Source organism: Gobio gobio (genome assembly GCF_949357685.1).
Source record: "Gobio gobio genome assembly, chromosome: 3".
NCBI classification, from domain to species: domain Eukaryota; kingdom Metazoa; phylum Chordata; class Actinopteri; order Cypriniformes; family Gobionidae; genus Gobio; species Gobio gobio.
Window position 1 is genome coordinate 70,170,952 of NC_137099.1, and position 27,159 is coordinate 70,198,110.

Here is a 27,159-nt window from a genome sequence, read left to right on the forward strand (position 1 = left end):
AGGCCATCAGTTCTGTACATGGTGAAGGCTAAGAGCAGACAGAAGTTACTAGTCATATACGTACATTAATCAAAATTTCAGTTCATTAAAAGTCTATATTTTCAAAACATGTCTTATTGCCCTCTTGATGGCACCTTTTTTTATATCTTAACAAATAACTCTATTATGTTCACATGATGCCCTGTGCCCTTACTCATCAATATCTTCTATCATCTGTGGCACAGGCTCAGATATCAGCTTTGAGCTGGTCTGGGATGAGAGAGAGACTCTGAGGCCTTCAGGGCTGGTACACTGCATTTTCATAAACGTTTCACTCTTCACACTAGCTCAGTGTAAGTTCTGGCTTTGTTTTCAAATAAACATCAGACATTTTCCCTTTTAACTCTATCCTTAGACAGAAATCACATTTTCAAATGATCATAACTTTATATTTGTCTTTCGCCCCCATAATGAATTTAGAAACTAAATTTCCACTCAGATTGAGTCTCTGTTACTCAAGTTAGGCCACGTGGTGGCCGGATTGAGATAACAAATTGTTTATTACAGCTCAGCACAAGCTTATCTTTTGAAACCAAAACATCAGCTTCTAGGGTTTTCAACATTTTAACACCTATAGTTATTTCAACAACCCAATATTCAGTCAAATCATCATTATCAGAGTTTTGCAAAGGTGAGAAGAGCAAGAACATATTTATAATATCTTTTTCATTTAAAACTCGGTAAATCAGGATTTATATATCTTTGCAACATGTTTTATCATCTTTATCTTTAATTTTAACCTCATATTAAAATTATCTCAAATCCTTCCTTCAAAAATAATCACTAAAGACTAGGGCTGTCAAAAGATTAATCGCGATTAATCGCATCCAAAATAAAAGTTTGTGTTTACATAATATATGTGTGTGTACTCTTTTAATTATTATTTATATATAAATACACACACATTCATGTATATATTTAAGAAATATTTGCATGTATATACTGCATACACATTTATATAATCTATAATATATATATAAATATAAATGTTTTATATATAAAAAATAATATATATTTTTTAAATATATACATGCTTGTGTGTGTGTTTATATATAAATAATAATTAACAGAGTACACACACATATATTATGTAAACACAAACTTTTATTTTGGATTCGATTAATCGCGATTAATCTTTTGACAGCCCTACTAAAGACATTATTAAGCTTATTATTTTCTAATTTTCTTAGAGTGTAAATCTCTTATTCTTTTTACTGAGTTTCGTTTACAGAATTGATTCTGGTGGCCTGATTTGCCACACTTTCTACTCTCTTCTTTTCACCAACATCATTTTTAGTTACTCAATTTTATATCTCAGTCACTTCTGGGATTTTCCCTTTGGGTATAATGATACCTCACCTATTTTATAAATTAATGAATAAGCACAAACATCTAGAAATTGGAATTTTCTTGTTCTCTCTTTGTTTGTAGCCAGTCAAGTTGCTGATCAACTTTCCAATTACAATAAAAACATTTCTGCCCATTTCCTTCATCAGTCCAGAATATTTCTTTGAAGCCAGGGCTTCAGAGCGGAGCTGCTTACAGCATTTGCTCTCTTTCTTCTCAAAATCTTTATCCCGTCTAATCAAATTACTGATCATATCACTCAAATTGTTAGCTAAAATTTAGTCAAAGTTCATACTCACCGGCGATCTTTAAACAGCTGTGGCTTCTGCGTGATGAGACAACATTTTAATTTCTCCGTTTAATTTCTCCACAGTCAATGCCTCTCACACCCAGCATTTCAGTGTCTGCTCACATTTCTCACAACAACCCATCGATTTATCCTTTTCCTTCAACTGACTCTTTCACAGTCCCAGTCTGGCCACTCAGCGGTGACACTCAAATCATGACATTTAATGAACTTCGTATACGTTGCATGCATTTCTGGCCATATCATTTTCTCATTTGATAAAATACCGGTGTCTCGTATTCAGCTAGCTTGCTTTGGGATTTCCCCATATTGGCAGTCTGATTCTGTGGCTTTTCGCACGCGCTATTAATCTGTTGGACGTCTCCGTACAGATCTGATCTCTTCACCCAAGATCAGCCGGCCGGACACTCGCAATAGTGCCCGATTTTGTGCCCTGGTTACCTGACCGCGGGTGGAACCAATCCAATCTAGGTCTAATGGTCCCCAGACCAATCTAGGTCTTATTTATACCAATCTAGGTATTTAATCGCCCACGTGATTTCAGTTCTTTTTTCTACCTCGTAAAAAAACATAAATTCACGCTGCATTTGCCACAGAGTCAGACTCCCCTAATGGTTTATCCGTATTAATTACATTTTCAATTTAACCAAATTCTATAAAAAAATTCTCCCCCTGAATTTTAAAAGTTTGTCTCTTACCAGAAGCTCCCCGTTGCCATCGGATTCGTTTTCTCTGATTCCAGTGTCTGGACCCTCCGGACACCCCAGAGCAGTCAGCCCTTCTCCCTCAATCCTTCGGGGTAAGGCTGTGACCATAACGTCCAGGATGATCAGTCGCTGTCTGCTCTCGGGGTCCAGAAGGCACATCCAAGGAATCCCACTACTTCTGACACCAAATTGTTATGGCAAAAATTAATTAATTGACATCACTAATAAGAGACAAACCATAATCCAATTGTCTTTATAAAGATTTATTTTTCTTGCAAGAAAGAGCCACGGTCAGTGCAGCCATTCGAGGCTGCCTTGAGTGTGAACTGCTAAAACAAAAGAAAGCACAAACTCTTATACCCGCCAATGTTTAAACAACCCCCTCAGTAATTTTCCATACATCTGTGGAAAACCACTGAAGGTTTTACCCTGAGTAAGAGGTGAGACACAATAAACAAATGGTCCCCTTTCTGTCTTGGAACTCATTTGAATTAAAAGCAAGAAACACAATGGTCCTTCCTCTTTCTTAGAACGAATTTAAATTATCCGACACCTTTAGATAGCCCACCACTGCTACCCCCCTGGGTTTCCACAGACACTGTCTGTTGAGATTAAATTTTTCCCAAACAGGCCCATTGTACATAGTCTATTGAAGCATTTGTCAATGTAGTCCTCCAGGTGGTCCAGGTCTGAGTCGTAATCCAGGTTTTAATCGGGTGATGTCGCAGTGGGGAAGAAAGGAAAAAAAGGGGAAGAAAGGAAAAAATTAAAAATTAAAAAGTCGACAAAAAGTTTGTTGTCTTTCTAGCAGCAGCGCGCTGCCATGTTGGATAATGCACCCATCACACACCCATCACCTAATCGTCACGTGACAAGCAGAATTGCATCCTGTTTCCACTTTACTTAAAGCCATCAGTTAAGCATTTATAGAGGTCAGTGACCGTATTATTACTCACAATAAGTATTTATAAGAACACAACATGGCTATTAATAACAATATATTCACTTATTTGACAGAAATAAATCTGAATTACTAAAAAGTCATTGTAACTATAATATAATAACATTACAGCAAGGCAGGTTGCATCTTTATAAATACAGACATGGAATCATATGACTGCCTAATCAATACTAATCAATCAATCAATACCAGTGTATAACAGATTATGAGCATGTGCATTGAAAAAGCAAATGCGTGACATAATTAATTATAAAAATAATATAAATGTAACTAAAGCTGTCCTTATAATGCAGTATAGGTCTTAATGAGTCTTTTTAAATATGTTTATAAAAGAGTAATACTTATGAATCATAGCCCCATTTATACTTAATTATAAGCATGGTCTTCACAGAAAGTGTTACCGAAAATACTGTCATCATTTTTCATATTGTTCCAAACCTGTGAGTTTCTTTCTTCTGTTGAACACAAAAGAAGATATTTTGAAGAATGTTGGTAACCAGACAGTTTACAGTTGCATTGTGTCAGGATACGATGGACTCAGAAATCGAGGTGACGTTAAATAACACAATTTTATTGAATGTTAGGATAGCAGGTGCAAGGGATTCGGGGGAAAAACCCGGAGCAACAAAACATAGGAATTGGGGAGATTGAACGTTGTGTGGATCGTGATGCAGAGTCTGCTGATTGGTTTCTGACACATTGATGTCTATAGTATTATTTTTCCTGCTATGGAAGTCAATGGGTACACTTAAACATTCTTTGAAATATATTCTTTTGTGTTCAGCAGAAGAAACTATTTGCTATTTGCACTTATTCTGCATTGTGTTTTATTATGAATTAACGGATGAATAAATGAGACATAAAATATCCGGGTGCTGCCAATGTCTTATTGTCTGTCTGCATATAATCATGAATAAATGCTTTTATGAGTTCATTTTCGTGGCTTTTTTCCAGACACCTTTTAGCCACAAAATCTCTTCCAATCATCTTTTGTGCATTCTCACTCAAAGTTAGAGTATTTTACATTACACAACACATATAGAAGGTAGTAACCAAATGAACTGATTTAAAACATAACATCTATACAGGTATGCATGTTATCCATGTTGAACTAATTAGAAATAATTGCTTTTATGAACATTTTTGTGGTTTGTTCACTCTCTGACACCTGTAGTGTAAGGAACAATTTAATTCAAATATTATGAAATTCAACAAATGATTACCTTTGGCTCTAATGAACATAAAACACCAGTAACCTCATTTATCAAATGTTTAGTAGAAACATTTGCTCTAATGATAATTTCTCAAATGTGATTCAGAGAAACGAAAACTTGTGTACGCCTATCTTCCAGATCACAAATTAAATTAATTATGCGCAGCTGAATGGTTTCAGATCTATGCCTTGTAAATGCCACCTAATTAGTGTCATTAATATGTATAAGAGAGTCAACGTCCAAATCCTCTGAAAAGTGTGAATGTCTTCTCAGACCCTGATGTGGTGCTAAGCACTTTTCCATGTCAAATCTTTTTAAAATGATTAATATGAACACTGGCATGGATTCTAGCGTACACACACTCTAAGATGAAATCTGCCATTTGAGAAGATAAAGCATGCCCAGAATTCACATAAAAGTCCTGTACATTATTTCATCGACCCACCCATACTGAACTCTACAATATGAAGAAAAGGTTTGCAGAATTAGAAAAAAAAATCATCCAATGATTAAAAAGAGAATGAATATAATTCTTTTTTATTTTTAACATTGAAGGAAATGTGTGAAAATGATAACCAAGACAATAATCATTAATCATATGCTTTTATCCATAAAAAGTTTTTACATTTATTACAGTTTCAGTTCATGTAGAGTAATCTGAGTGTGTTGATGGTTCATGGTTCTCTATCACACATACGCAAACCAAAATCCTGAGACGTTTCCAGTTATTTTAACTAAATGTTTTTGTGATTTAGAATTTCATTGGGTCGAATCTTGACGTTGATGTGACCACAGCGACCTTTATCAAGCTATGTTTCTTTCTCTCTGAAACATCAGCAGTAAATGACCGACTAGATCCTGGTGAATGTGTGTCACTGATCAGCTTAAATATGAATTATTCATCAATTCCACACAGAAACAGTTCATTACGCTTCATGTAAAGTGAAAGTGCATTACACGTGAAAGTGCAGAAACTCTTTTAAATACTAGACAGAGAGAGAGAGAGAGAGAGAGAGAGAGTACAGAGATGTTTTAGGTTGGTTTCTCATCACAGTGCGCCACTCAGACGTGATGTCATCAGTGCAGCAACTGCAGTGTCGTCATGGTGACAGCCAATAGGAACAGCTGTAGAGCGACAGGTGCCCAAACTCTGGATCCAGCAGCTGCAGAGACACATACAGATATTGAGAAGCTGAGTTATGATCTCTGTTTCTATGTAGATGAAATTGCTGTTTTCAAACAAACTTTCAGCCCATTCAAACTGAGCTGAAAATGACCACTTTTCCAAAAGATTAAAAGAAACACATGACGTATTTAGATCTACATCAGACTCAGTGGATCAGGACAAACTCAGGATTAATGATAGTTCAAGGCGGATTTCAACATCAACATTGTGATTTAATGGCACTCTGATTCTGTTTTATCTAGCCCCCTCATTCCCAAACTGTGGTCCGCGGACCACTAGTGGTCCGTGAGGGTACTGCAGGTGGTCCGTGGAAAGGCAAAATAAAATAAAATAATATTTTTTTACCTTCATTTTACCAGGAAATTCCCATAAAAAAAAAAAAAAGTAAAAAGAATATGTAGGCCTATATTGATTTAACATTTGTATTTAATTGTCAAGTTATTGTGCGATTACTAAAATGGGCTAGTGGCGCTCGGCCGTGACGTTCAAGTTCAGTGCCGTTATGGATCGGTGGATAGCAACAGAGAAGAGAAAAGAGACAGAGGCAGAAGTTACAAAAAATTAAGAGATTGACAGTGAGTCGGATGCATCTATGAGCCAGAAAGAGCCCCCGGTGAGGAGGGAAGTCAAACGCTGGTCATCCCATTCAGAGATCACGCTACAGGCAGCTCTTGATGACGTCGACTGGGACATGTTCCGCGCGAGTTCTGAAGACGTCAGCGAGTTCACAGAAGTGGCGCTCTGCTTTATCAACACACTGACAGAGCAAGCCACACAAACAGTAACTATAACGTCCTTCCCTAATCAGAAACCGTGGGTGGACAGTTCAATCCGCACTGCAGTTAACACGCGCACTATCGCGTACAATGCCGGTCTCCAAACGGGGGATATGAGGGAGTACAAAGCTTCATGTTACGCCCTCCGGCGCGCCGTTAAAGCCGCAAAACTCCGCTATAAAGACCGAGTGGAATCTCATTTCCAACTCAACGACTCCCGGCGGATGTGGCAGGGACTGAGGACCATCTGTGCTTTTGGAACTAAATCCTCTGCAGAGGTGAGAGCTGATCCGTTGCTGGTGAACGAGTTAAACTCTTTCTACGCTCGCTTTGATGGTAATCGCGGCAGCGCGACTCCGGCGAGTGACGCGTCAGAGAGAGTCCCTCAGAGCAGCAACGGTCACGTGATCTCTGTCTCGGAGGACGAGGTTCGGAGGGCACTCAAACGTGTGGATGTCAGGAAAGCTGCTGGGCCGGATGGTATTTCAGGTCGTGTTCTGCGGTCCTGTGCTGACCAGCTCGCAGGGCTCTTTACATCCATATTTAACGAGTCCCTTGCTACATCTGTTGTCCCCACCTCCTTCAAACGATCCTCCATCATCCCTGTACCTAAGATCAGTAAACCCTCTTGCCTAAATGACTATCGTCCAGTGGCTCTCACATCTTTAGTCATGAAGGTCTTTGAGAGACTCATTAAAAACAACATTTGCTCCTCCATTCCTGACACTTTGGACCCTCTTCAGTTTGCCTATCGTCCCAATAGATCGACTGAAGATGCCATCTCTCACGTCCTTCACTCCTGCCTCACTCACATCGACAGCAAAAGTGGGAACTATGTCAGGCTGCTATTTATTGACTATAGCTCAGCCTTTAACACCATAGTTCCCATTAAGCTAACACACAAACTCCTGGATCTAGGCCTGAATTCTTCTCTCTGCCTCTGGATTGAAGATTTCCTCACTGGCAGACCCCAGGCGGTGAGAGTAGGCCAGTTCACCTCCACCTCCATCACCCTGAGTGTTGGAGCTCCACAGGGCTGTGTGCTGAGTCCCCTGCTCTACTCTCTCTACACCCATGACTGTTTGTCCACACACAGCTCCACCTCGATCATCAAGTTTGCTGATGATACTGTTGTCCTGGGTCTCATCTCCAACAACAATGAGACGGCATACTTGGACGAAGTGGAGCAACTGACATCATGGTGCCAGGACAACTGTCTCTCTCTGAATGTTAACAAGACCAAAGAACTGATTGTGGACTTCAGGAAGAGACAGCATCAGTCATACTCCCCTCTCATGATCAGCGGGACACCGGTAGAGAGAGTGAGCAGCTTCAAATACCTGGGTGTGAACATCTCCGAGGATCTGACCTGGACTACACACATCCAGACACAGGTGAAAAAAGCCAGGCAAAGACTGTACCACCTGCGCCAGCTGAGGAAATTCAGGGTTTCACCAGCCATCCTGAAAACTTTCTATCGAGGGGCGATAGAAAGTGTCCTGACTCAGTGCATCACAGCGTGGTACGGGAACAGCACCAGTCACGACTGCAAAGCCCTGCAAAGAGTGGTGCGCTTATCCGAGCGCATCTCAGGCTCAGCTCTCCCGTCTCTGCAGGACATCTACACCAAACGCTGCAGAGGTAGAGCTACTAAAATCATCAGAGACATTAATCACCCTGCAAACTCTCACTTCACCCTGCTGCCATCTGGTAAGCGCTTCCGTAGCCTGATGGCAAAGACTGAAAGACTCAGGAGGAGTTTCTTCCCCCAGGCCATCAGACTCCTGAACTCAGTCACGTGACTTCACTTCACCCCCGCACACACATAAACATCCAGTTTAAACATTAACATCCACATACTGCCATTGCACTGCACTTTACTTTCCTATTGTTACTGCGTAACAACCTGTAATAAACCTTGCACATTATACTTCTTTATATATACATATATATATATTTATGTTAACCACTTATTTCTAGGTCTACAGTTTATCTCACTTATCATATCCACTTATTTTTTTATATTTTTATATTTTAATTTATATTTTTATTTTTATCTTATTTCCTATTTTTATCTTTTACTTGATTTATTTATAATTCTACTTATGTTAATACTTTTTATTCTAATTTTATTCTATTTCTATTTTAATTTCTTGTAACTGTTATTTGCACTGTCCATGGAGCGGACCTGTTTACATTTCACTGCCAGTTGTATATTGTGTATATAACTGTGTATGTGACAAATAAATAAAACTCTTGAACTCTCTTGAATAAATAAATTAAATATGTAGCAGCCGTTGTGTGCAGTAAACTTTCTTTTAACAAGCCTGTTGTACTGATGTGATGACTAGTTATAGTTTTAGTGCTAGTAAGCCTATTTAGAGGTGCGGAATAATTCAGGTAGGACTGTGTGTAGACATATTTTATTATGTGTGTTATGAGGTGGTCCGCAAAATTTTTTGATTACAAATAGTGGTCCACACACACAAAAAGTTTGAAAACCCCTGATCTAGCCGTTTTCATTTCTCTCCCCAAAACTACAAATTCATGTGAATTGGTGGCTCTGAAACAAAGTCTCAAAGTCTCTAAGTCTCTGATCAGAATGATTTGGTTTAATTCCCTCCAGAAGTGTTGTGTGTGTGTGTGTGTGTGTGTGTGTGTGTGTGTGTGTGTGTGTGTGTGTGTGTGTGTGTATTCCTCCAGAAACTTGTTAGTGTAACTATTTCAATACTGCTTAGAACTAAATTGGCCCACTTTTAGTATATAAAACTATACGTTTAAGTGTACTATAAGTGCAAAACTTTAGTTCACAACTATGTTTCTAATTTGTACTGGATCGGTACTACAAATTAACTTAGAAGTATACTAGTAGTTTACTATTTTAATACTTGCAGTACATTTTTTTAGTTTATGAAAGTACACTTTGAAGTGCGCTCTCAGTAAACTACTAGTTTAGTAGTTTTATACTGGAAGTATACTTGTAAGCTTTCTTTAAGTGAACAAAATCTCATACTTAAAGTGCAAAAATAATATATAAATAGTAAACTATAAGTATACTACTATGTTCTTATTTAGGTATTAAATTTTATACTTGAAATATACATTTAACTGTACTTTAACTCTTTACATTTTAAGAACTCTTTATTTTAGCTTCATGCATCCTTTTTCAACAGTTAAATGAGAATAAGTTTAATTAAAAAAATCAACATTTTAAACAAAAAGCTGAGAATTTTTTTTTTTTTTGTCAAAGATACGTTCGGATGGGATTCAGAACGATGATCAAGCACAGATGGAGTAGTAGATCAACTCCATCAACACCCCCAAAAGTTCACAGTCGTTTCCTCTTCATGGGTTCGGCATCTCATTCAGTAATGTTAGGCAGTTTTGATTTATATGCTGTTTAATGTTTGATGATTGTGTTATTTTACATGTGTGTAAGCAATCTTCTATCACTTGTTTCTTTTTTTCTTGTCCTGTGGAGATGTGTAATAGTGCCCACTAATGTATAAGTGAAAACATGGATAGCTGGAAAATCAGTCAATAGTGGAGAAAGAGTAAAGTATATATGGCGGGCCGGAAATCCAAAAAAAGGACTAATGAATTGTCGCGGGAAGTCACTATATTATTGCCAGTAGCAACTGAGTTTCCGACTGATAGTCCGGTGGTAAATCTGTATACACAGTCTCCTCACACAGCGAGAGACTCCCTTTCCTCAGCTTGCGACTATGTATAGTCCAAATATACTTAGATCTTTCTCTCAGTATAAGTCAAGTACACTTAAGCGCAATTTTAAGTACATTTCTATATAAAAGTTGACTGAAAGTATTCTTTCTTATTTTTTGTTTAAAAGAAGCATACTAATAGCATACTTGAATAAACATCTTTTTCATAAGGGTTGCACAGAAGATTGTCAGCTTTGATGGCTGGTTGTGAGCGTGTGGGGATTACCTGTGGTGCCGGCGGCTGACGGGGCTTTAGTGGTGCTGGTGCTCGCTGTGGTGGCGGCGGTTTCAGTGGCTGTGGAGTTCCTGCCGCCCGTCAGGCCGATCTGCAGCGTGTCGAGATCTGACTGCGTCTGAAGCCTGATCCACTCCTGTATCTGTTCTGTGCTATCATACGTCTTCAGATCGCCTACATTCACCCCCAGCAAACTCTTCACGTCAGTCACGTTCAGCACCTGCTCAAACACACATCACTTCATTATTTAATCATCAACGTCCTCCTGAAACACACCTACAAATTAGAGGCCTCTAAAAAAAAGAGGCCGAGCAGACGCAAAAATGGATTGAGTTCAGGGTCTGTTCTCTAATGTGTAAATCTGAATGTAAAGTGAATTATTGTAAATGTTTCCTGTGCATTTACACCAGGGAAGTCCAGACTGTTCTGTTTGACATGTTATTTGACATGTTATTTAAAACAAACATGTTAAATAATGCGTTCCCAAAACAGCAGGACTGACGAGACTCACGTTGATGACGCTCTGCTTCAGACTGATGAAGGTCGGCACGTCCATATTCACACTGGAGTTCACAAGTCTTTGAATAAACGATGAATCCGCACCGCCTACACACAAACACACATACATAAGTTCAGCCTGACTGCAGAAGTGTAATGTCTGTGTGTGTGTGTGTGTGTGTGTGTGTGTGTGTGTGTGTGTGTGTGTGTGTGTGTGTGTGTGTGTGTGTGTGTGTGTGTGTGTGCGCGCGTGTGTGTGTGTGTGTGTGTTGTTACCGAGGTAAGTCTGCAGCAGCTGGTAGGTCGGGATGCTGATGGTGTTTGTATTGCGTGTGTTTGTTGCGCTGAATGCGTTCAGAGCGATACCGAACAGAATCGACTTCTTCTCTGAGCTACAGTTGGTCAAAGAGAGAGCAGAAGCTCGCCTGAAACACACACATGTCGCACATATGAATCTACAGGTTTCACCTACATTCGTCCAAAAGTCCCAAAAACCTGGAATCAACCTAATTCTGAAAAAAAAAAACGAAATAATGTTTTAATATGCAAAAATTAATTAGTGTGAGAGTTTGTTTTCAGGGCTGTCGTGGCCTAACAGTTAGAGAGTCAGACTGACAGACAGACATAAGCTCTGAGTACGGGTTGCCATACTTTACCACAATACCAGAACATGGAGGACATTTTGGCCGGTCCTCACTTTCTGAGAACCCTTTAAAGGCCAGTTTGAGGGTCAAGACTTGGTTTTAGGGTTAGGAGTTAAGATGGAAGATAAAGTTGTGTGTGTGTATGTGTACTCACTCCATGCTTTTGGCCGTGATGTTGTTCAGCACACTCGTGGTCAGCACACAAAGGTTTGTTCCTCCTAGGGCGTTCAGCTCGTTAGTGCCAAGAGTGTTTCCACTCACACTGAGATACTTACTGACCAGCAGCTGGACCTGAGAGAGACACACACATGACCTGAGTTTACATGCTGTGTTTCAGCACAACACCACTTACTGGTCAGTAGATATGAAAAATGTTTTTGGTATATATCTTCTGATTCAGTGCATTGTGTGAAGTCGAAGAATACACATTTCTCCCAAATTGACTATTGTTGGCGTCGGCCATTTTGAGTTTTGCCCTGTATTTTAAGAATGCATTAGCATATCATTACGAAACTCGGTATGTGTCATCGGGACAATGCCCTGAAGGTACTCAAAAAGTTGTAAGGGCATTTACAAAAATGATAAGTACAGTGATTGTATTTGTGATTTTTCAGCCATTTTAACTAAAATAATCTAAAAATGTATTTTTTCTATTGTTGCCATTTTTCTGAAGCTACCAGCCATGCTTGCATTTCACTTTGTTCCTTTTTGTGCTTGGCCCGATAATTGCTGCTTGCAGCTATATTTATTGTCATTATTATTATTCTACAAATGTTCATTCCAGCTAACAGGGAATGTTCTCAGAATGTTCTTGCAAGATTCTCTAAACGTTATGAACAAACATTCTTGCAATAACGTTAATAGAACGTTTGTTCAAAGTTATCTGGTCATTAGTAATATTCTAAACACGTTAAAGTATACATTGTTGCCTATCAGTCAGTCATGTTTGACGTTACGTCAGAAGATCCCAATGAAAGATGAAATGTTCCCTCAACATTTACATAACTAAAAAACACATTTTAAAAAAACTGGACATTTTCAGCATTTAGAGAACATTCAGAAATAATGTTTTAATAACTTAATGGGAATGTTACCCGAACGTTTTTAGAGCATATTTTTGTAAGCTGGGATGGTTCTCACACACACACACACACACACAGTACCATCTCCGGGTCCCAGTCTCCGTTGCGCGAGTTCATCAGAGACGAGAGCGTGTCGATCTTCGTCACGCTCCACTTGCTGACATCATCGGGTGTGGCCACGCGGGAGGCGGAGCCTAAAACCTGCAGCACCTCGTTAGACAGTCCACCAGGATACGCCTGTGAGGGGCGGGAAACACATGCCGTCTCTATGGCAACACTGTGATTGACAGCGCAGTTACAGAAGTGTTGAGGTGTGTGTTGTTACCTGGTTGAGTTTGTCCAGTACGATCCTCTGGTAGCTCCTGTCGTGAACCCTGTCCGTGATGGCCTCCAGGTTGTCCTTCAGCGTTTGGAGGGTCAAACAGGAGTTAAACTGTGTCACGTCGTAGGCAAACGGAAACATGTCGCTATAAACCTGAACCTGCTCTATTACTCCAGAAGTACATGCTGTTTCTGCAGGAGACGAGAGAAAAACACACCAATGCAGCTTCAGAAATATCAGCTCAGTTCATAATGTAGTGGGATTTTAGTAAAGTTGGGTCAGTGTTGGGGTTTTAATCAAACTTAGAATCTCATATAACAGATGCTGTGTTTGTGCCCTGTTGTTTTTTTTCTGCTTAGTGAGCAGAAGAGACTTCTCTTACAGAGCCCAAACTGGTGTATCATGTATATTGTGGTATTTCTCACCAGCGGATCTCTTGATTTTGACTCGTGAGACTTTGTTGACCTCGTTCATCATGTTGAGGATCTTCTTCTCCGAAGTCTTTTCCTTCTTCCTCAGGTCACGGATAAACGTCTTCAGAAACTTCTGCTTGTTTTCCTGATAAAACACAAAAAATTTAACTATATTACTTTCTATTAAATTCCTGTTACATTTACATTTAGCAGACGCTTTTATCCAAAGCGACTTACAAATGAGGGCAATAGAAGCAGCTAGAGCAGTCCAAGGGCAACAATATGCAAGTGCTGTAACAAGTCTCAGTTAATCTAGCACAGAACAGAATTTTTTTTTTTTTTTTTTCTGTTAACACTTTACAATGCAGATTGTTTCAAAGCAGCTCCACAAAGTGCTATATAAATAAAAGTGACTTGACACACACACACACACACACACACACACACACACACACACACACACACACACACACACACACACACACACACACACACACACACACACACACACACACACACACACACACACACACACACACAGAGTTATCAGTGAAGCACACAAACAGCCGCAGGTTTCCTCTCAGATGCGTTAGTACTGTACCTGTGTGAATTTGCTCCATATGTTGGCGGTGACGTACAGCGGCAGGATCTCCAGGTTGTCCAGAGTCGTTCTGTTCCAGCTGTTTGAAGATCTGAGAGGAACATCGCACATCATTTAATGACAACAGAAGGGTGTGATGTGTGTTACTTTAAGGCCCGTTCACACCAAGAACCATAACTATGATGTCAACTATAGCTATAACAATAACTATATTAGCGTCCACACCAGCACACAATATCGATCTGTTTATTATAAACGCTGCAGTTTTGTCGCCTGTAACTTGAAATGCTCATGCTCTTTAAAGCTGTCAATGTTGTTATCGTCCTTCACCTGGAAAAATGGCTCTGAAAGTGATTCCAACAATAACATTATTATAGTTGTGGTGTGGACATCATTATTCTTTTTCATTTAGATTGCTTTTTAAAACTATATCTTTATCGGTCTAGATATCGTCCTCCGTGTGAACGGGCTTTAGTCGCGAGTGCGAGTGAGTTTGTACCCGTAGGTCGTGTTTCCTTTCAGTAGGACGCTCTCGATCGCAGAGATCTGCTGAGCCGATAAATCCGGACACTGTTTGAGCTTCTCCAGCACGTAGGGGTCCGAGTTCTGGATGTAGTCTGCGCTCAGGAAGCAGCACATGCCACCCAGAACATCCAGCTGTGCCTGATAGATGTAGAACCCGGAGATTCCCTGAAAGACCAGATGAGTTCATGTTCACTAATGTAGTTCAACGAATGCAACTTCATTGTAAAGTGTAGCCATTTTACCTAAATTAATATTGTTCCACAGCTAGTCATATTTGAACAATGTTTATACTTTTTAACTGAATAAGTTTTCTTGTTTTCACAATTAACAGATTTATGCTGATTCTAAGCAATTGGAATTTATGTATGACTGACAAAAATGCATTGCATTTACACCGATCAGGCATAATATTATGACCCCTTTTGAATTGGTCCCCCTTTTGCCCTGACCTGTCGAGGCATGGATTCCACTAGACCCCTAAAGGTGTGCTGTGGTATCTGGCACCAAGATGTTAGCAGCAGATTCTTTAAGTCCTGTAAGTTGTGAGGTGGGGCCTCCATGGATCGGACTTGTTTGTTCAGCACATCCCACAGATGCTCGATTGGATTGAGATCTGGGGAATTTGTAGGCTAAGTCAACACCTCAAACTCGTTGTTGTGCTCCTCAAACCATTCATGAAGCATTTGTGCTTTGTGGTGGCGCATTATCTGCTGAAAGAGCCACAGCCACCAGGGAATACCGTTTCCATGAAAGGCTGTACATGGTCTCAACCATGCTTAGGTAGGTGGTACGTGTCAAAGTACCAAGGTTTCCCAGCAGAACATTGCCCAAAGCATCACACTGGGGTCAGCATGGGCACCCTGACTGGTCAGCGGCTATGCCGCCCCATACGCAACAAACTGAGATGCTCTGTGTATTATGACACCTTTCTATTAGAACCAGCATTAACTTCTTGAGCAATTTGAGCTCCAGTAGCTCGTCTGTTTGATCGGACCACACGGGCCAGCCTTCGCTCCCCACGTGCATCAATGAGCCTCGGCCGCCCATGACCCTGTGGCCGGTTCTCCACTGGTCCTTCCTTGGAGCACTTTTGATAGAGACTAACCACTGCAGACCGGGAACACCCCACAAGAGCTGCAGTTTTGGAGATGCCCAGTCGTCTAGCCATCACAATTTGGCCCTTGTCAAACTCGCTCAAATCCTTACGCTTGCCCATTTGTCCTGCTTCTAACACATCAACTCTGAGGACAACATGTTCACTTGCTGCATAATATATATCACACCCACTAACAGGTGCCGTGATGAAGAGATAATCAGTGTCATAATGTTATGCCTGATCAGTGTAGTTTGTTTATGTTATGTGATACAAAGTGAAGGACATTTTACATGCTATTCAAATATGTAAATCTTACATTTAGGCCCAAACATTTTTGTACTGTAATGATATGTGTCACATGATTTGTGTGTTTGGCTCACCAGACACTCCCTGGCACTGTTGAACAGGTTTTGCTTCTTGAAGGACAGAGTGCTGGACAGCACTGAGAAGTTGGCCGTTCCCAGAGACGAGAAATACGAGCGGCACAGAGATCTGTCAATCATAGAGTAACTGCAAGACAAACAAACAACTGTGTGATGAGCCAGTCTTCATGAACTGCACCAATAATCCAATAATCCACTAATAATCCTGCTGACGTACTTGTAGTAGATGAGCACTTCGGCGGGATACTGAGAGAAGGCATTCAGGTCAGCGCTCTTGATGTAGTAGTACATGCAGGTCAACTGAAGGACAATCACACACACATCAGGGATCAAATAACAAAGCTGAAGGGTCAACCAGAGCAGATTTCTGAAAACAACAGCTGTGTTCACCTGTGACTCCTGTAGGACGAGCGTCTGGTTGGCTCGCCGCCGGCAGCCTCGGATCAGACTCATGGTTTTACTGGTGCTGAAGCTCTGGATTCGTGAACAGGTGAAACCCTGCAGCACCTGGAAAGACATGCTACACAAACACCAACATATGGTCAAAACTAAAACCTCAGCATCCAGTCTGACTAATGATAATAATGACTCTCTTTACTCACGCGTCTGGGTCGCTGAACTCTGTGGCGACGGTTTCAAAGATCAAAACGGCCTGAGGGGAAGAGAATTTCAACCATGTCATTTACATTCCTGACAGAAAATAACACGCGCTCTTAAAAAAAGGCAGGCTTTGCTCAGACATTTCAGAACAACCACAACATTATTTCTGATGGTCCGCTGGTTGGTCCCATCGCAAAAGTCATTTTCAACATTTTTTGATGCACATCAAGGAATTTATTTGGTAAAAGTGTTTCGATCATAGTTTATGCGCATGTGTTTTACTCAATTGAGCACATAAGTTAAATTAAAACTAAATCCATGAACGGAACCCTTGATAGGATGCCATTAAAGGTTATGAAGCACCATCTAGAGCTTGTTCTTCTGAAAGTGATTTCTCAGCATCCTTGATGTGGAAGCCTGGCGTACCTGCTCATGTTTCCATTTCTTCTGATTGACCTTCTGCACCACCGCGGAGGAGGACGACACGTCCAGCAGGAGGACGCGCGGGATCTCCGTTGCCATCGGGTCAGGGACGTTTGTGATGACGCCGTCAGACGAGCTGTTCAGAGTGATGATCTAAAGAGAGACAGAAAGAGACGTCACGAGACAAATCTGAGACGTGAAACGTGAAGACGTGAAACGTCACGAGACAAACCTGAGACAGAAAGGGACGTCACGAGACAAACCTGAGACGTACTTGTGTGTGTGTGTGTGTGTGTGTGTGTTAGTTACCTGGCTGACAAAGGTCTGTTGGACGATAATGGATGCGCTGATGACACGCTCCAAGAACCATTGGGATTTCACTGCCTCAAGCAATATATCTCCTGAGATTAAGTTAATGACTGATGTTTGAACACCAATGATCAGCGAACCCAATTCCACTAGTCTCTCCGCACTATTAATCTGCAGAGACACATATGTGTGTAAGTACATTTAAACGCACACAGCAGTCATCCTGTCTGTATGAGTGAGCCTCTGAATCACTGATTCATTCAGGAGTTCCTCTGAGACATAAGCGCTTGATTCAGCATTGGCTTTGGTGTCATTGGTGGTTTGTACCTGGTAAAGTCCAGAAGACAGCAGGGTTTGTATGATCATCATGGCCTGATCGAGGTTCCAGCCCACCACGAGGCTGAGCACATTCAGCGCACTGAGCAGCACGCTCCCTCCGGCGCCGCTGATCTGAGCCGTGCTCAAACCCGTGCACGACTGACCCAGAGCCTGGATGGTGTCCACCGTCAGAACGTCCAAATTGCTCGATAGAGCCGCCGACACCTGTGCAAACACATGCATTAACACACAATCTTATTTCTCTTGACACACACACACACACACACACACACATTCTCTTGTACGTACGTCGGGTGGGATGTCGGTGCAATTTTTTTGGACGATGTAAGAGATGTTCTTCAACTGCTCCACACTCAACTGAAGGAAGGAGCTCGCAGGGGCCAAGCAGAGGAACTTCACAGGCAGACTATAAACACGCAAACATCACGTTAAAGCTCATCAGGGCGTCTTTCACAAACACTGCAGCTTCAAAATACTCAGTGTCACAGTTCTGCTAAAACAGCTTCAACTGGTCTAAGCTGATTTTTCACAGACAAGTGGCCAAAACTTCTCTAAAACCATCAAACCAGGGCAGTCTTTTCAGCAGGGGCATTTTCAAATGGTACACTCCTAAAAAGGTTCTTTATGGGCGCCCAGCAAGCAAAAGCCATCATTTCTCCGTCTCTTTTAACTACAGACCCAATATAGTCCTGATATATAACCCACTTCTAGCCAAAATAAACTTGAATTTGGTTACGTTTTTACCGGAATAACTTGCGAGTTGTTTGATATTACATTATGAAAGAAAAGTCAACAGTGATTACAAGGTGTTTGGTTTCATCTCTTTGGCATGTTCATGTTCTAGATGACTAGTCTAGTCTTGGGCTATGGTTAGACATCTATAACATTTTCACTGACAGCCCAAATTTTGCCTCGTTTTAGCCTAGACGTCAGGGCTGTGTTTGGACGGCTATTAGACGTCTTTAAAATGCAAAATTTCTTGCTGGGCATTGATGTTTCCTTGAAGAAACTTTAACACCCATGGGATCTTTCCAATGCACAAAAGGTTCTTTAGATCATTAAAATGTTCTTCACACAAAGAAGGGGTTCCTTTAAGAACTGATCCCTAAAAGGCTCTTTGAGGAGCTTGAAATGTTTTTTCCATGGCCATGTAAACCCCCTTTAGGAGCCTTTATTTTTAAGGGGGTAGTTTAGTGAGATGGTTATTGTTGGTGTTTCTCACTAGTAGGCACTGAAGTTCGGCTCCTGCTCGAAGAGTAGAGTCACATAGACATCCAGGACATCACCAGGAACGTTGATCTGACTGAAGAGCTGCAGGTTCTCCTGGTTCACCGTGAACGGCTTAAAAGTCTACAAAAGAAAACAGTCAAACATGTTTGGGACGACATGAGGGTGAGTAAATGAGGACAAAGTTATCATTTTGATTCTTCAAAGCGTCGTCACACCTGAATCGAGCCAAAGAGGAGCAGGTCATCCAGCGTGATGAAGCTCAAGAAGACGGAGATGTAGTTTACGAACCAGGCGGTGGAGTTGAGATCAGGGTTCGAGGTGTTATAACATTTAGGAACTGGAGCTGAAGCTGAGAACACATGACAAACACGGCTCACAGACAAATCCTCATTTTCATTAGACAGCAGAACCAATCAAGCAATCCATCAACAGTAACTCACAGGTGTTCAGGTAGACCAGGATGGTGTCGTAGACGTCCCTCCGAGAAAAATCTGCTGCAGTGAAGTTGTATTTAGCCATCACTGAAACGCTAAACAGAGAAACACATAGAGTCCATTGATCTGTTGAGATCTTTCCTTGATCAGCAAAGCAAACCCAGCAAACGTTCTGGCAAGGTTCTCTCAACGTTATGAACAAACATTATTCCAGTAATGGAATACATGGATTTACTCTGGTTGTACTCACAACGTCTTGAAGGAGAGACAGGAGGAAGATTGCATGACGTCTGGGCTGATGAACTGTGAGGTGAGCAGCGGCAGATACTGACCGAGTACAGTGAACCAGAGTTCCACCTCAGACCGGGCCTCCATCTTCAGAACCTGAGGCCAGATGCAGGACAACACCTGCCGGGCCAAAGCCACGGACCCCAGCGGCTGCTGCGGGACACAGAGACACACAGATTCATTCACTGCAGTGTCGCCTTGGTGAAAGTAATTCATACGCTGTTAAACAAGACGAGCAGATGAATCTAGACATTAGTGCACTATCCGTACCGTCTGTAGGTACTGGGGCGTCTTCGGGTAGTTCGTGAAGAGCTGGCAGATTTGGGTAGGAGCATTCACAGCGTTTGGGCGGTTGAGGAGACTGCTGACCTCCGCAGGAGAAATCGACTCCATCAGCTGTGAGGCGACACACAATTAAAGGTGTGCTAAGATTTAAACATCTTGACTCTATCATTGGATCTAATCGGTAATCAGCAAACAGAGACAGTCTGACGGGTCTGACCTCTGGCACACGGGCAGGAGGCATCAGGGACAGGAAGGTGGTCAGATTCGGGAACTGGAAACTCATGAAGGATGACGTCAGGAAGGCGTAATAGCTCTGGTTAGTGTAACAGCGCAGTGAGCTGGGGCCTGTAGAGAGAGAAGGATGAGTGGATGGAGGGATAAACACATGGATGGATGACGGGACGGGTGGATGGACACCTGTGAGAGAGCCGAGGATCTGCTGGTAGATCTGATCTTGTGTTGCGGGCTGGAAGGTGGAGCTGGACGAGTTCAGCAGCTGCACCCTGTGAGAACAAGCGACGGTGATTACGCAGACAGTTTGAGTGTCTTCACGTGTGTGTGTGTGTGTGTGTGTGAGTCTTACGCCTGCTGGCTGATAGGACAGGGTCGCTGCAGGATGATGCTGAAGTAAGTTGTCACGTGTTGGACTGTAATGTTCACAATGAACGGAGGCAGTATGTTCAGGATCCAGAACTGCAGATCACCATCTGATAACGTGGTCAGATTGGCCCGGTCAAACACCTTCTGCAGAAACGTGTCCCGCACTGGAGGAGGGAGAACGGCATCCTGCACCTGACAAACACAGACCACAGCCAATCAGAACACAGATACTCCACAAACAGCCAATCAGAGCACAGCTACTCCACAAACAGTGAGTAAGTGAGTGATTTAGTGAGTAACTCAGTGAGTAAGTGAGTGAGTGAGAGAGTGAGTGTGTGTGTGGGCATGTTTTTGTGAAATATCAGGACACAAATGTGTATAATAACATGGGTATGACATAGGTATTACAAAAAGAGGGTGAAATATGAGTGAAATATGTGCTTATAAATCACTCAGAACAAGGTTTTTTTCACAGAAAGTAAACTGTGCAGTTTCCTGTGATAGGTAGGTTTAGGGGTAGGGGCAATGTGTGTGTGTGTGTGTGTGTGTGTGTGTGATGGGTAGGTTTAGGGGTAGGGGCAGTGTAAGGGGATAGAAAATACGGTTTGTACGGTATAAAAACCATTACGCCTATGGAATGTCCCCACATTTCACAGAAACCCCCCTGTGTGAGTGTGTGTGTGTGTGTGTGTGTGTGTGGGCATCACCTGTAGTGATGCAGAAAGAGATGTGTAGAAACTCGTGAACTGTGCGTCCGGCACGTAGAGCAGGAGATAATCGACGTTAGCAGTGCTGGAGAGGAATCCAGGAGTGCTGGAAACCTCCACTAACTGTTTCTCACTCAACAGACTCAGAGTGTCAAACTGAACAAACACACACAAACAGGTGAACACACGTGAACATCTGTACATGCTGAATGTCTGTTGTGCTGTGTGTGTGTGTTCGTACCACATTGAAGCTGGGGTTGAGAGTCTGCAGGTCGGTCACTGAGGCGAGGACAGAGAAATGTCCAAAGCTGCTGTTCAGCCAATGAAGGCTGCTCTGAGAGACGCCCACACACCCTAAACACAGAGCAACACGTCACAGCTGAGCATTAGTCAGAAACCCTGTGCGTTAATCTGTCTGTTTCTGAGAGAGTCCAACCTGCAGTGCTGTTCTGAGAGAGGAAGACTTTGATGAAGTCAACGTAGACGTTAGCTTGAGTTTCAGTGGACAGGATGTTAAAACTCTGATTGAAGCTCTGCACACTGTGAAAGAGACAGTCTTAGAAGTCTTAGAGCTGTATCAACATGTACAAACGTGTGTTTGTGTGTGTGTGTGTTGTAAACTCACACTCTCCTGAAGGTATCACAGCTGAAGTCTCTGGTGGAGAGACAGGACAGGAATGCCTCGGAGGCGTAAGGTAAAAATGGGCTGAGTCTGGATTCAAACCAGCGCTGGACGAAAAAATCATCTCTCAGGTTGGTGGAGCTGAAGGAGCTCAGAGTGACCTCTCCAATCACATTCAAGAATGACACTGAGGGGCGGGACTTATTCAGACTCTGATGGAGACAGACACAGTTCATCCTTCTTCATTAGTTATTACTTTCTTGCATTCATTTATTGCTTTTGCAAAACATGGAGAAATCTTGGGGATTGATCTGGATACTAGTAGCCTGAATTGGACCTAATGTGAACTGAGAGACAGGCAGAGGCGAGTGTGTTGTCGTGTACCGTGTTGGCGAGCAGGTCGAGCGCTGGACCCAGCACAGGGTTGACCTTCTGCGTGAAGAGCTTCCACGTCTCTTCGGATGCGCTTTCATTCCCATTGAGACTGCAGGACAAGACCGTCGCCAGGTCCTGCGTGCTCAGAGCTGTCAACTGAACACAACACAAAACATGTGTTCACAGAGAGAGAGTGTGTGTGTGTGCGCTCACATGTCTGTGTGTACAGGAGTGTTTGTGTACCTCTGCACAGGCGTACTGTGTGATGCTGAATTTACAGAGCCGACTGCCGGCATGAGGAGAGCTGAGATACACCGACAGGCCAGAGCTGTAACACACACACCATAATGAGTGTGACTGATCTGCCTCAAACGGCCAATCACAACACAGATACTCAAAAAACAGCCAATCAGAACACAGATAGCCCTCAAACAACCAATCAGAGGATAGGTACGCCTCCTTTCCCAGCTAACAGGGAATGTTAAAAGTTAGCTTTTGCATACCCAACAATTTTTTTAAAACATTACAAAAAAAAAGGATGTTTTGAATGTTCAGAGCAAAATGTTATTTGAATATATTTTTGTTAGCTGGGATGGTCAGAACTTGATAATTGATTGATTGGCAGATTTTCTTATTATAATTGGATAATCAGCTGATTTTCTTTTACGGTTAATCAATTAGTTGACTGATTTTCTTCTTCAGGTAATCAATTATTCAGTTCATTTTCTTCTTTGAGTAATTGATTAACAGCCCGGTTTTATACTTTGAGCTATCGATTAATCAGCTGAGTTTGTTCTTCGAGCTATTGATTAATCTTCTTTTTGGTAATCGATTAAACTGCCACTTTTATTCTTTTGAGCTATTGATTAATAAGTTGATTTTCTTCTCTGAGTAATCGATTAATCGGCTTTTTTTCTTCTTCTTCAAGCTATCGATGAATGGGCGGATATTCTTCTTTGGGTAATCAATTAATCTGCCGATTTTATTCTTTTGAGCTATCGATTAATTCTGTGATTTTCTTCTTTGGGTAATTGATCATTCAGCTGATTTTTTCTCTGAGTAATTTATTAATCTGTCGGTTTTCTTCTTTGAGTAATTGATTAATTGGCGACTTTGTTCCTTCAGGTGATCGATTAATCGGTCGATTTTCTTCTTCTTTTTGTTGTCGATTAATCGGCTGATTTTCTTCTTTGGTTAATCAATTAATCTGCTGATTTTCTTTGGATAAGCGATTATTCGGCTGATATTTTTCTTAGGATAATTGATTATTCAGCTGATTTTCTCGGGATAATCGATTAAAAGTAAGGCTGTTTGAGTTACAAAATCATCTGAGGGGTTCTTGAAGGGTTTTTTTTACCTGTTGACACTCATGCACACTGCCGTTTCTGAGAGAGAGAGAGAGAGAGAGAGAGCGAGAGAGAGAGACATCAGCTCACATATCGCATGATTACAGACATAAATCACAACAACTCAGTCAGAGAGGAATACTAACCGTTCACTTGTGTCACGCCACACTGGGAGAGACAGAAGAGACTCACGTGAGCATCAAATTAGCTTAAATAATCAGCTTAAAACGAACCGTAACCAAAGCATGTTCAAAACTCACCTGTCCACTGGAGCTCACACAACCTGAGACGGAAAAAGACACACTGATGAGTGTGTGTGTAAAGCATGTTTCTGTCCAACACACTCACATACCAGGAGCCCAATACAGGTGACTTAAAAATAAATTGGGATTGTGTCTCACCCGGCGGGACTTGCTGCAGCAGAGCCGACTTGCTCCTCAGAATCACTGTCTCCAGATTCACCGGCACACTGACCATCAGGTGGTCCAGACGGTGGAAACTAGCAAACATAAAGACAGACGTGTGAGCGTGAGATCGTGAGATTCAACACAGGAAACACACGCAGCATGTGACAACACACTCACATGATTTGGTACGACGCACAGGAGATGTTCCTCTGAAAGAAACACGTTCAGATGTTAATGGATGGACAGCAACAAGAAAAGGATGTAAAAGTGTGCTGGAAAACCCTTTACCGTCTTTGATGACTCAACCAGGATGTTAAGTGTGGGGATGATCCTCTCTTCCTGTGGATATGCGATCAGGTGATCAAACACGGCATTGATGATGAGGGCTTTGTCTGGAAGATCAGGAATATCATCAAACATCAGCGCAACCAACTGCTGTGGAGAGAGAGCGAGCAGGATGCTCAGCTAGAAACAGAGAAGAGAGTGAAGAAGTATAAAGTTAAAACTCCTCTGCAGTTCAAAAAGCCTTGCTTTTCAGTAATACATCGAAACATTCTTTGTGTACTTGAGAAGCAAAACTGTGGTAGATACAATGTCTTGCCTAAGAGAATCCTGAATAACGTTTCTTACTCTACTGGCAAGGGTTAGATCATATTGTGAACAAACGTTTCTTGTTCTGTTTAATCAAATGTCATAACTGGATCTTCCAGATTGTCTTCTCTTTGGTGACGTATGCAGGATTCTCCAATCATTTAGTGTGCTAAGCCCCGCCCCTGCAAGCTTATGCTCATCTCCATACACTGTTGAGTGCCAGACTCACATCTCAATATCCAATCATTTGTTCTTTTTCAATAATCCGTTTAATTCAGAAGTATGTCACAATACGGAAGAAAGGATCTACTGATACTTCCATTCATCAACATAAACCTAAACCTAATTATAATTTTTTTAATTATACTTAAAACAAGAAAAATCTCAATACATTACTCAGTTTTGCTTCTCTTGTCTTAAGGGTAAACAAGACTCATTATTGACGAATACAGTGATTGTTTTGCAGTGTAAATGAGTCTTTGATTTTTCCTGTACCGGGTTGAACTGTGTGTTGAGTGAGATCAGCTGATTCAGAGGGACGACAGCAGAAAACTGGCCAAAGTTACCGGTGAGCCACTGAGAGCTGTCGTTGGACGCACACGCCGCACCTGAGAAAACACACACATATGAACTCAAACTCATCACATTACTGCAGAACGTCATTACAGGTGAATGAAACACGAAGGAGAAGAGCGTCTGTTCGGTACCTGCTGGCTGTCTCAAGAGGAATGGTATGATGAAATTCGTTGCTGTATTTTGTCGCTGAAGGTCATTCATATGGAGAAATCCTGCACTGAACGCCTCAACCCTTTATCACACACACACACACGCAAAATAACATCATCACAATGAGACATAGATTCACCATAAACAGCAATGCTCACAAAACTAGAATATGTGGGGCGTTTACACTGTCTGGAAATTCTGACAGCTGAAGTTCTTGCTGCTCAGACACTGCAGGAACGTCCTCGAAGCGAATGGCAGGAACGGTCGGAGACGCTTGCCAAGCCACAACGTGACGTTGCCATCGTCTGGGAGTCTGTCCAGGCGTAGCTCTCGCAGAACATCCAGAATGACGGAGCCAGAGCTGCCGCTCCACCACACCGACTAAACGGAAAATAATATATACTAACATTTTATTTGGACGTTCGTCTAACTTAAAAAAAAAAAATGTACGACCTGTTTCAGAACATTCAAAGAACACATTATCATGCAAAATACTGTAAATACAGTGCAATGATTCATGTAATGTCATCAAAATCGTGTTTTGCAGCAGCTGTCTCATACCCTGTTGGAGAGCGTGATGAGGGCGGCGTCCAGCAGGTGTGAGACTCTGGTCAGGAAGAGCTTCCAGCTGTCAGGTGAGCCGATGACAACACCAGCGGACAGGTGACAGTCCAGCACAGACACCAGCTGCTCCACGCTGACATTCAGCACCTGAAGCACATATAAACATGACTGTTGACAAAACCGTCTCATGCCTGATCATAGAGATGCATTCTGGGATGGACACTCATATCTGATTACCGGGGTACACGCATATTCTGCGATACTGAAGTCACAAAGCCTCTTTGAAGCATCTCCGTTGTTCAGCTGTAATGCAGAACTGGGGACAGACAGGACACAATTAGTCAAGGGGGCGAAAACAGAAAAATAAAGCAGTTATTAAAACTTCACTCTACCTGTTCACTCCACTGCACACTCGAGTCTCTGAAATACACACAAACAGAGGAAAACATTAGACATGACTGCACACTCACACATGATCATGCAGTGATAGTGAAAAGGAATCGCTGACTACCGTTGTATGGAGTCAAAGGACACTGTGGAGGAAAAGACAAATATGGTGTGAAATTTACAGAACAAAATGCAGCTAGTTTATGATGCTGTACACATAAAACGTGATTCACTTTAAATAACAGACATACCTCAACCACAACTGGGAGTAGAAGGCAACCTGTGATAAAGTCAGAAATAGCATTAAGGAACTTGGGGAACAGACACGATGGCTTAGAGAAACACAGATGGCACTGTGCTGACCTGCAGGTGCCGTGAGGCTGAGGTCATAAACGCTCGTCCAGATGACGGGCTCCAAATCACCCGCTGCTGATCTCAGGATGTGGTCAAGTCGCGTGAAGCTGATTTACAACAAAAAAGAAGCAGTCAAGAAGAAGATCCCAACATTGATGTCTCCGTCTCTTGGTTAATAATAAACAAAAACTTACATTATCTGATTGGTTTGACAGCTGAGTGGACTCTAGAAAAGAAAACCAATATGCATAGAAATTAAACTCATTTATTTCCATTTAGAGATATATAGATACAAGCAGCAATAACACAAAATACAATGCAAGCTTGATTGAAAGCATAATAAGAAAGAAGAGCTATGACATTTCAATGGGATCAATTACAGAAAAGTGTTTGCAAAATAAAAACTTCTTAATGAATGGTTCTACAAAAAGACTTTCAGCCATAACTTTGAAACATTTCTTACATTTGTGGAAAAAACAAACAGGAGCTCAAGAACATCAGGAAGACCTCGATC

The 27,159-nt window shown here is 41.7% G+C and overlaps 1 protein-coding gene across 1 annotated transcript; it reads right to left on the bottom strand.

The window, feature by feature from the left end:
* Nucleotides 1-3,918: 3,918 nt before the first annotated feature.
* mslnb (mesothelin b) lies at nucleotides 3,919-24,482 on the bottom strand. Its single transcript, XM_079812125.1, has 38 exons — nucleotides 24,312-24,482; nucleotides 24,201-24,232; nucleotides 24,018-24,115; nucleotides 23,877-23,899; nucleotides 23,763-23,784; nucleotides 23,628-23,655; nucleotides 22,514-22,598; nucleotides 22,280-22,426; nucleotides 21,899-22,107; nucleotides 21,710-21,813; nucleotides 21,515-21,627; nucleotides 21,274-21,429; nucleotides 20,550-20,758; nucleotides 20,384-20,469; nucleotides 20,184-20,311; nucleotides 19,952-20,077; nucleotides 19,644-19,834; nucleotides 19,400-19,488; nucleotides 19,175-19,308; nucleotides 18,952-19,079; nucleotides 18,018-18,135; nucleotides 17,718-17,933; nucleotides 17,391-17,561; nucleotides 17,085-17,234; nucleotides 16,661-16,710; nucleotides 16,449-16,578; nucleotides 16,276-16,358; nucleotides 16,056-16,185; nucleotides 14,554-14,744; nucleotides 14,055-14,145; nucleotides 13,466-13,598; nucleotides 13,044-13,231; nucleotides 12,800-12,955; nucleotides 11,791-11,927; nucleotides 11,269-11,417; nucleotides 11,006-11,100; nucleotides 10,486-10,714; nucleotides 3,919-5,738 (listed from the first exon to the last, which is right to left on the bottom strand). The coding sequence occupies exons 1-38, from the start codon at nucleotides 24,441-24,443 to the stop codon at nucleotides 5,653-5,655; spliced, it is 4,743 nt and encodes a 1,580-aa protein (XP_079668251.1). The 5' UTR covers nucleotides 24,444-24,482; the 3' UTR covers nucleotides 3,919-5,652.
* Between the last annotated feature and the right edge of the window lie 2,677 nt (nucleotides 24,483-27,159).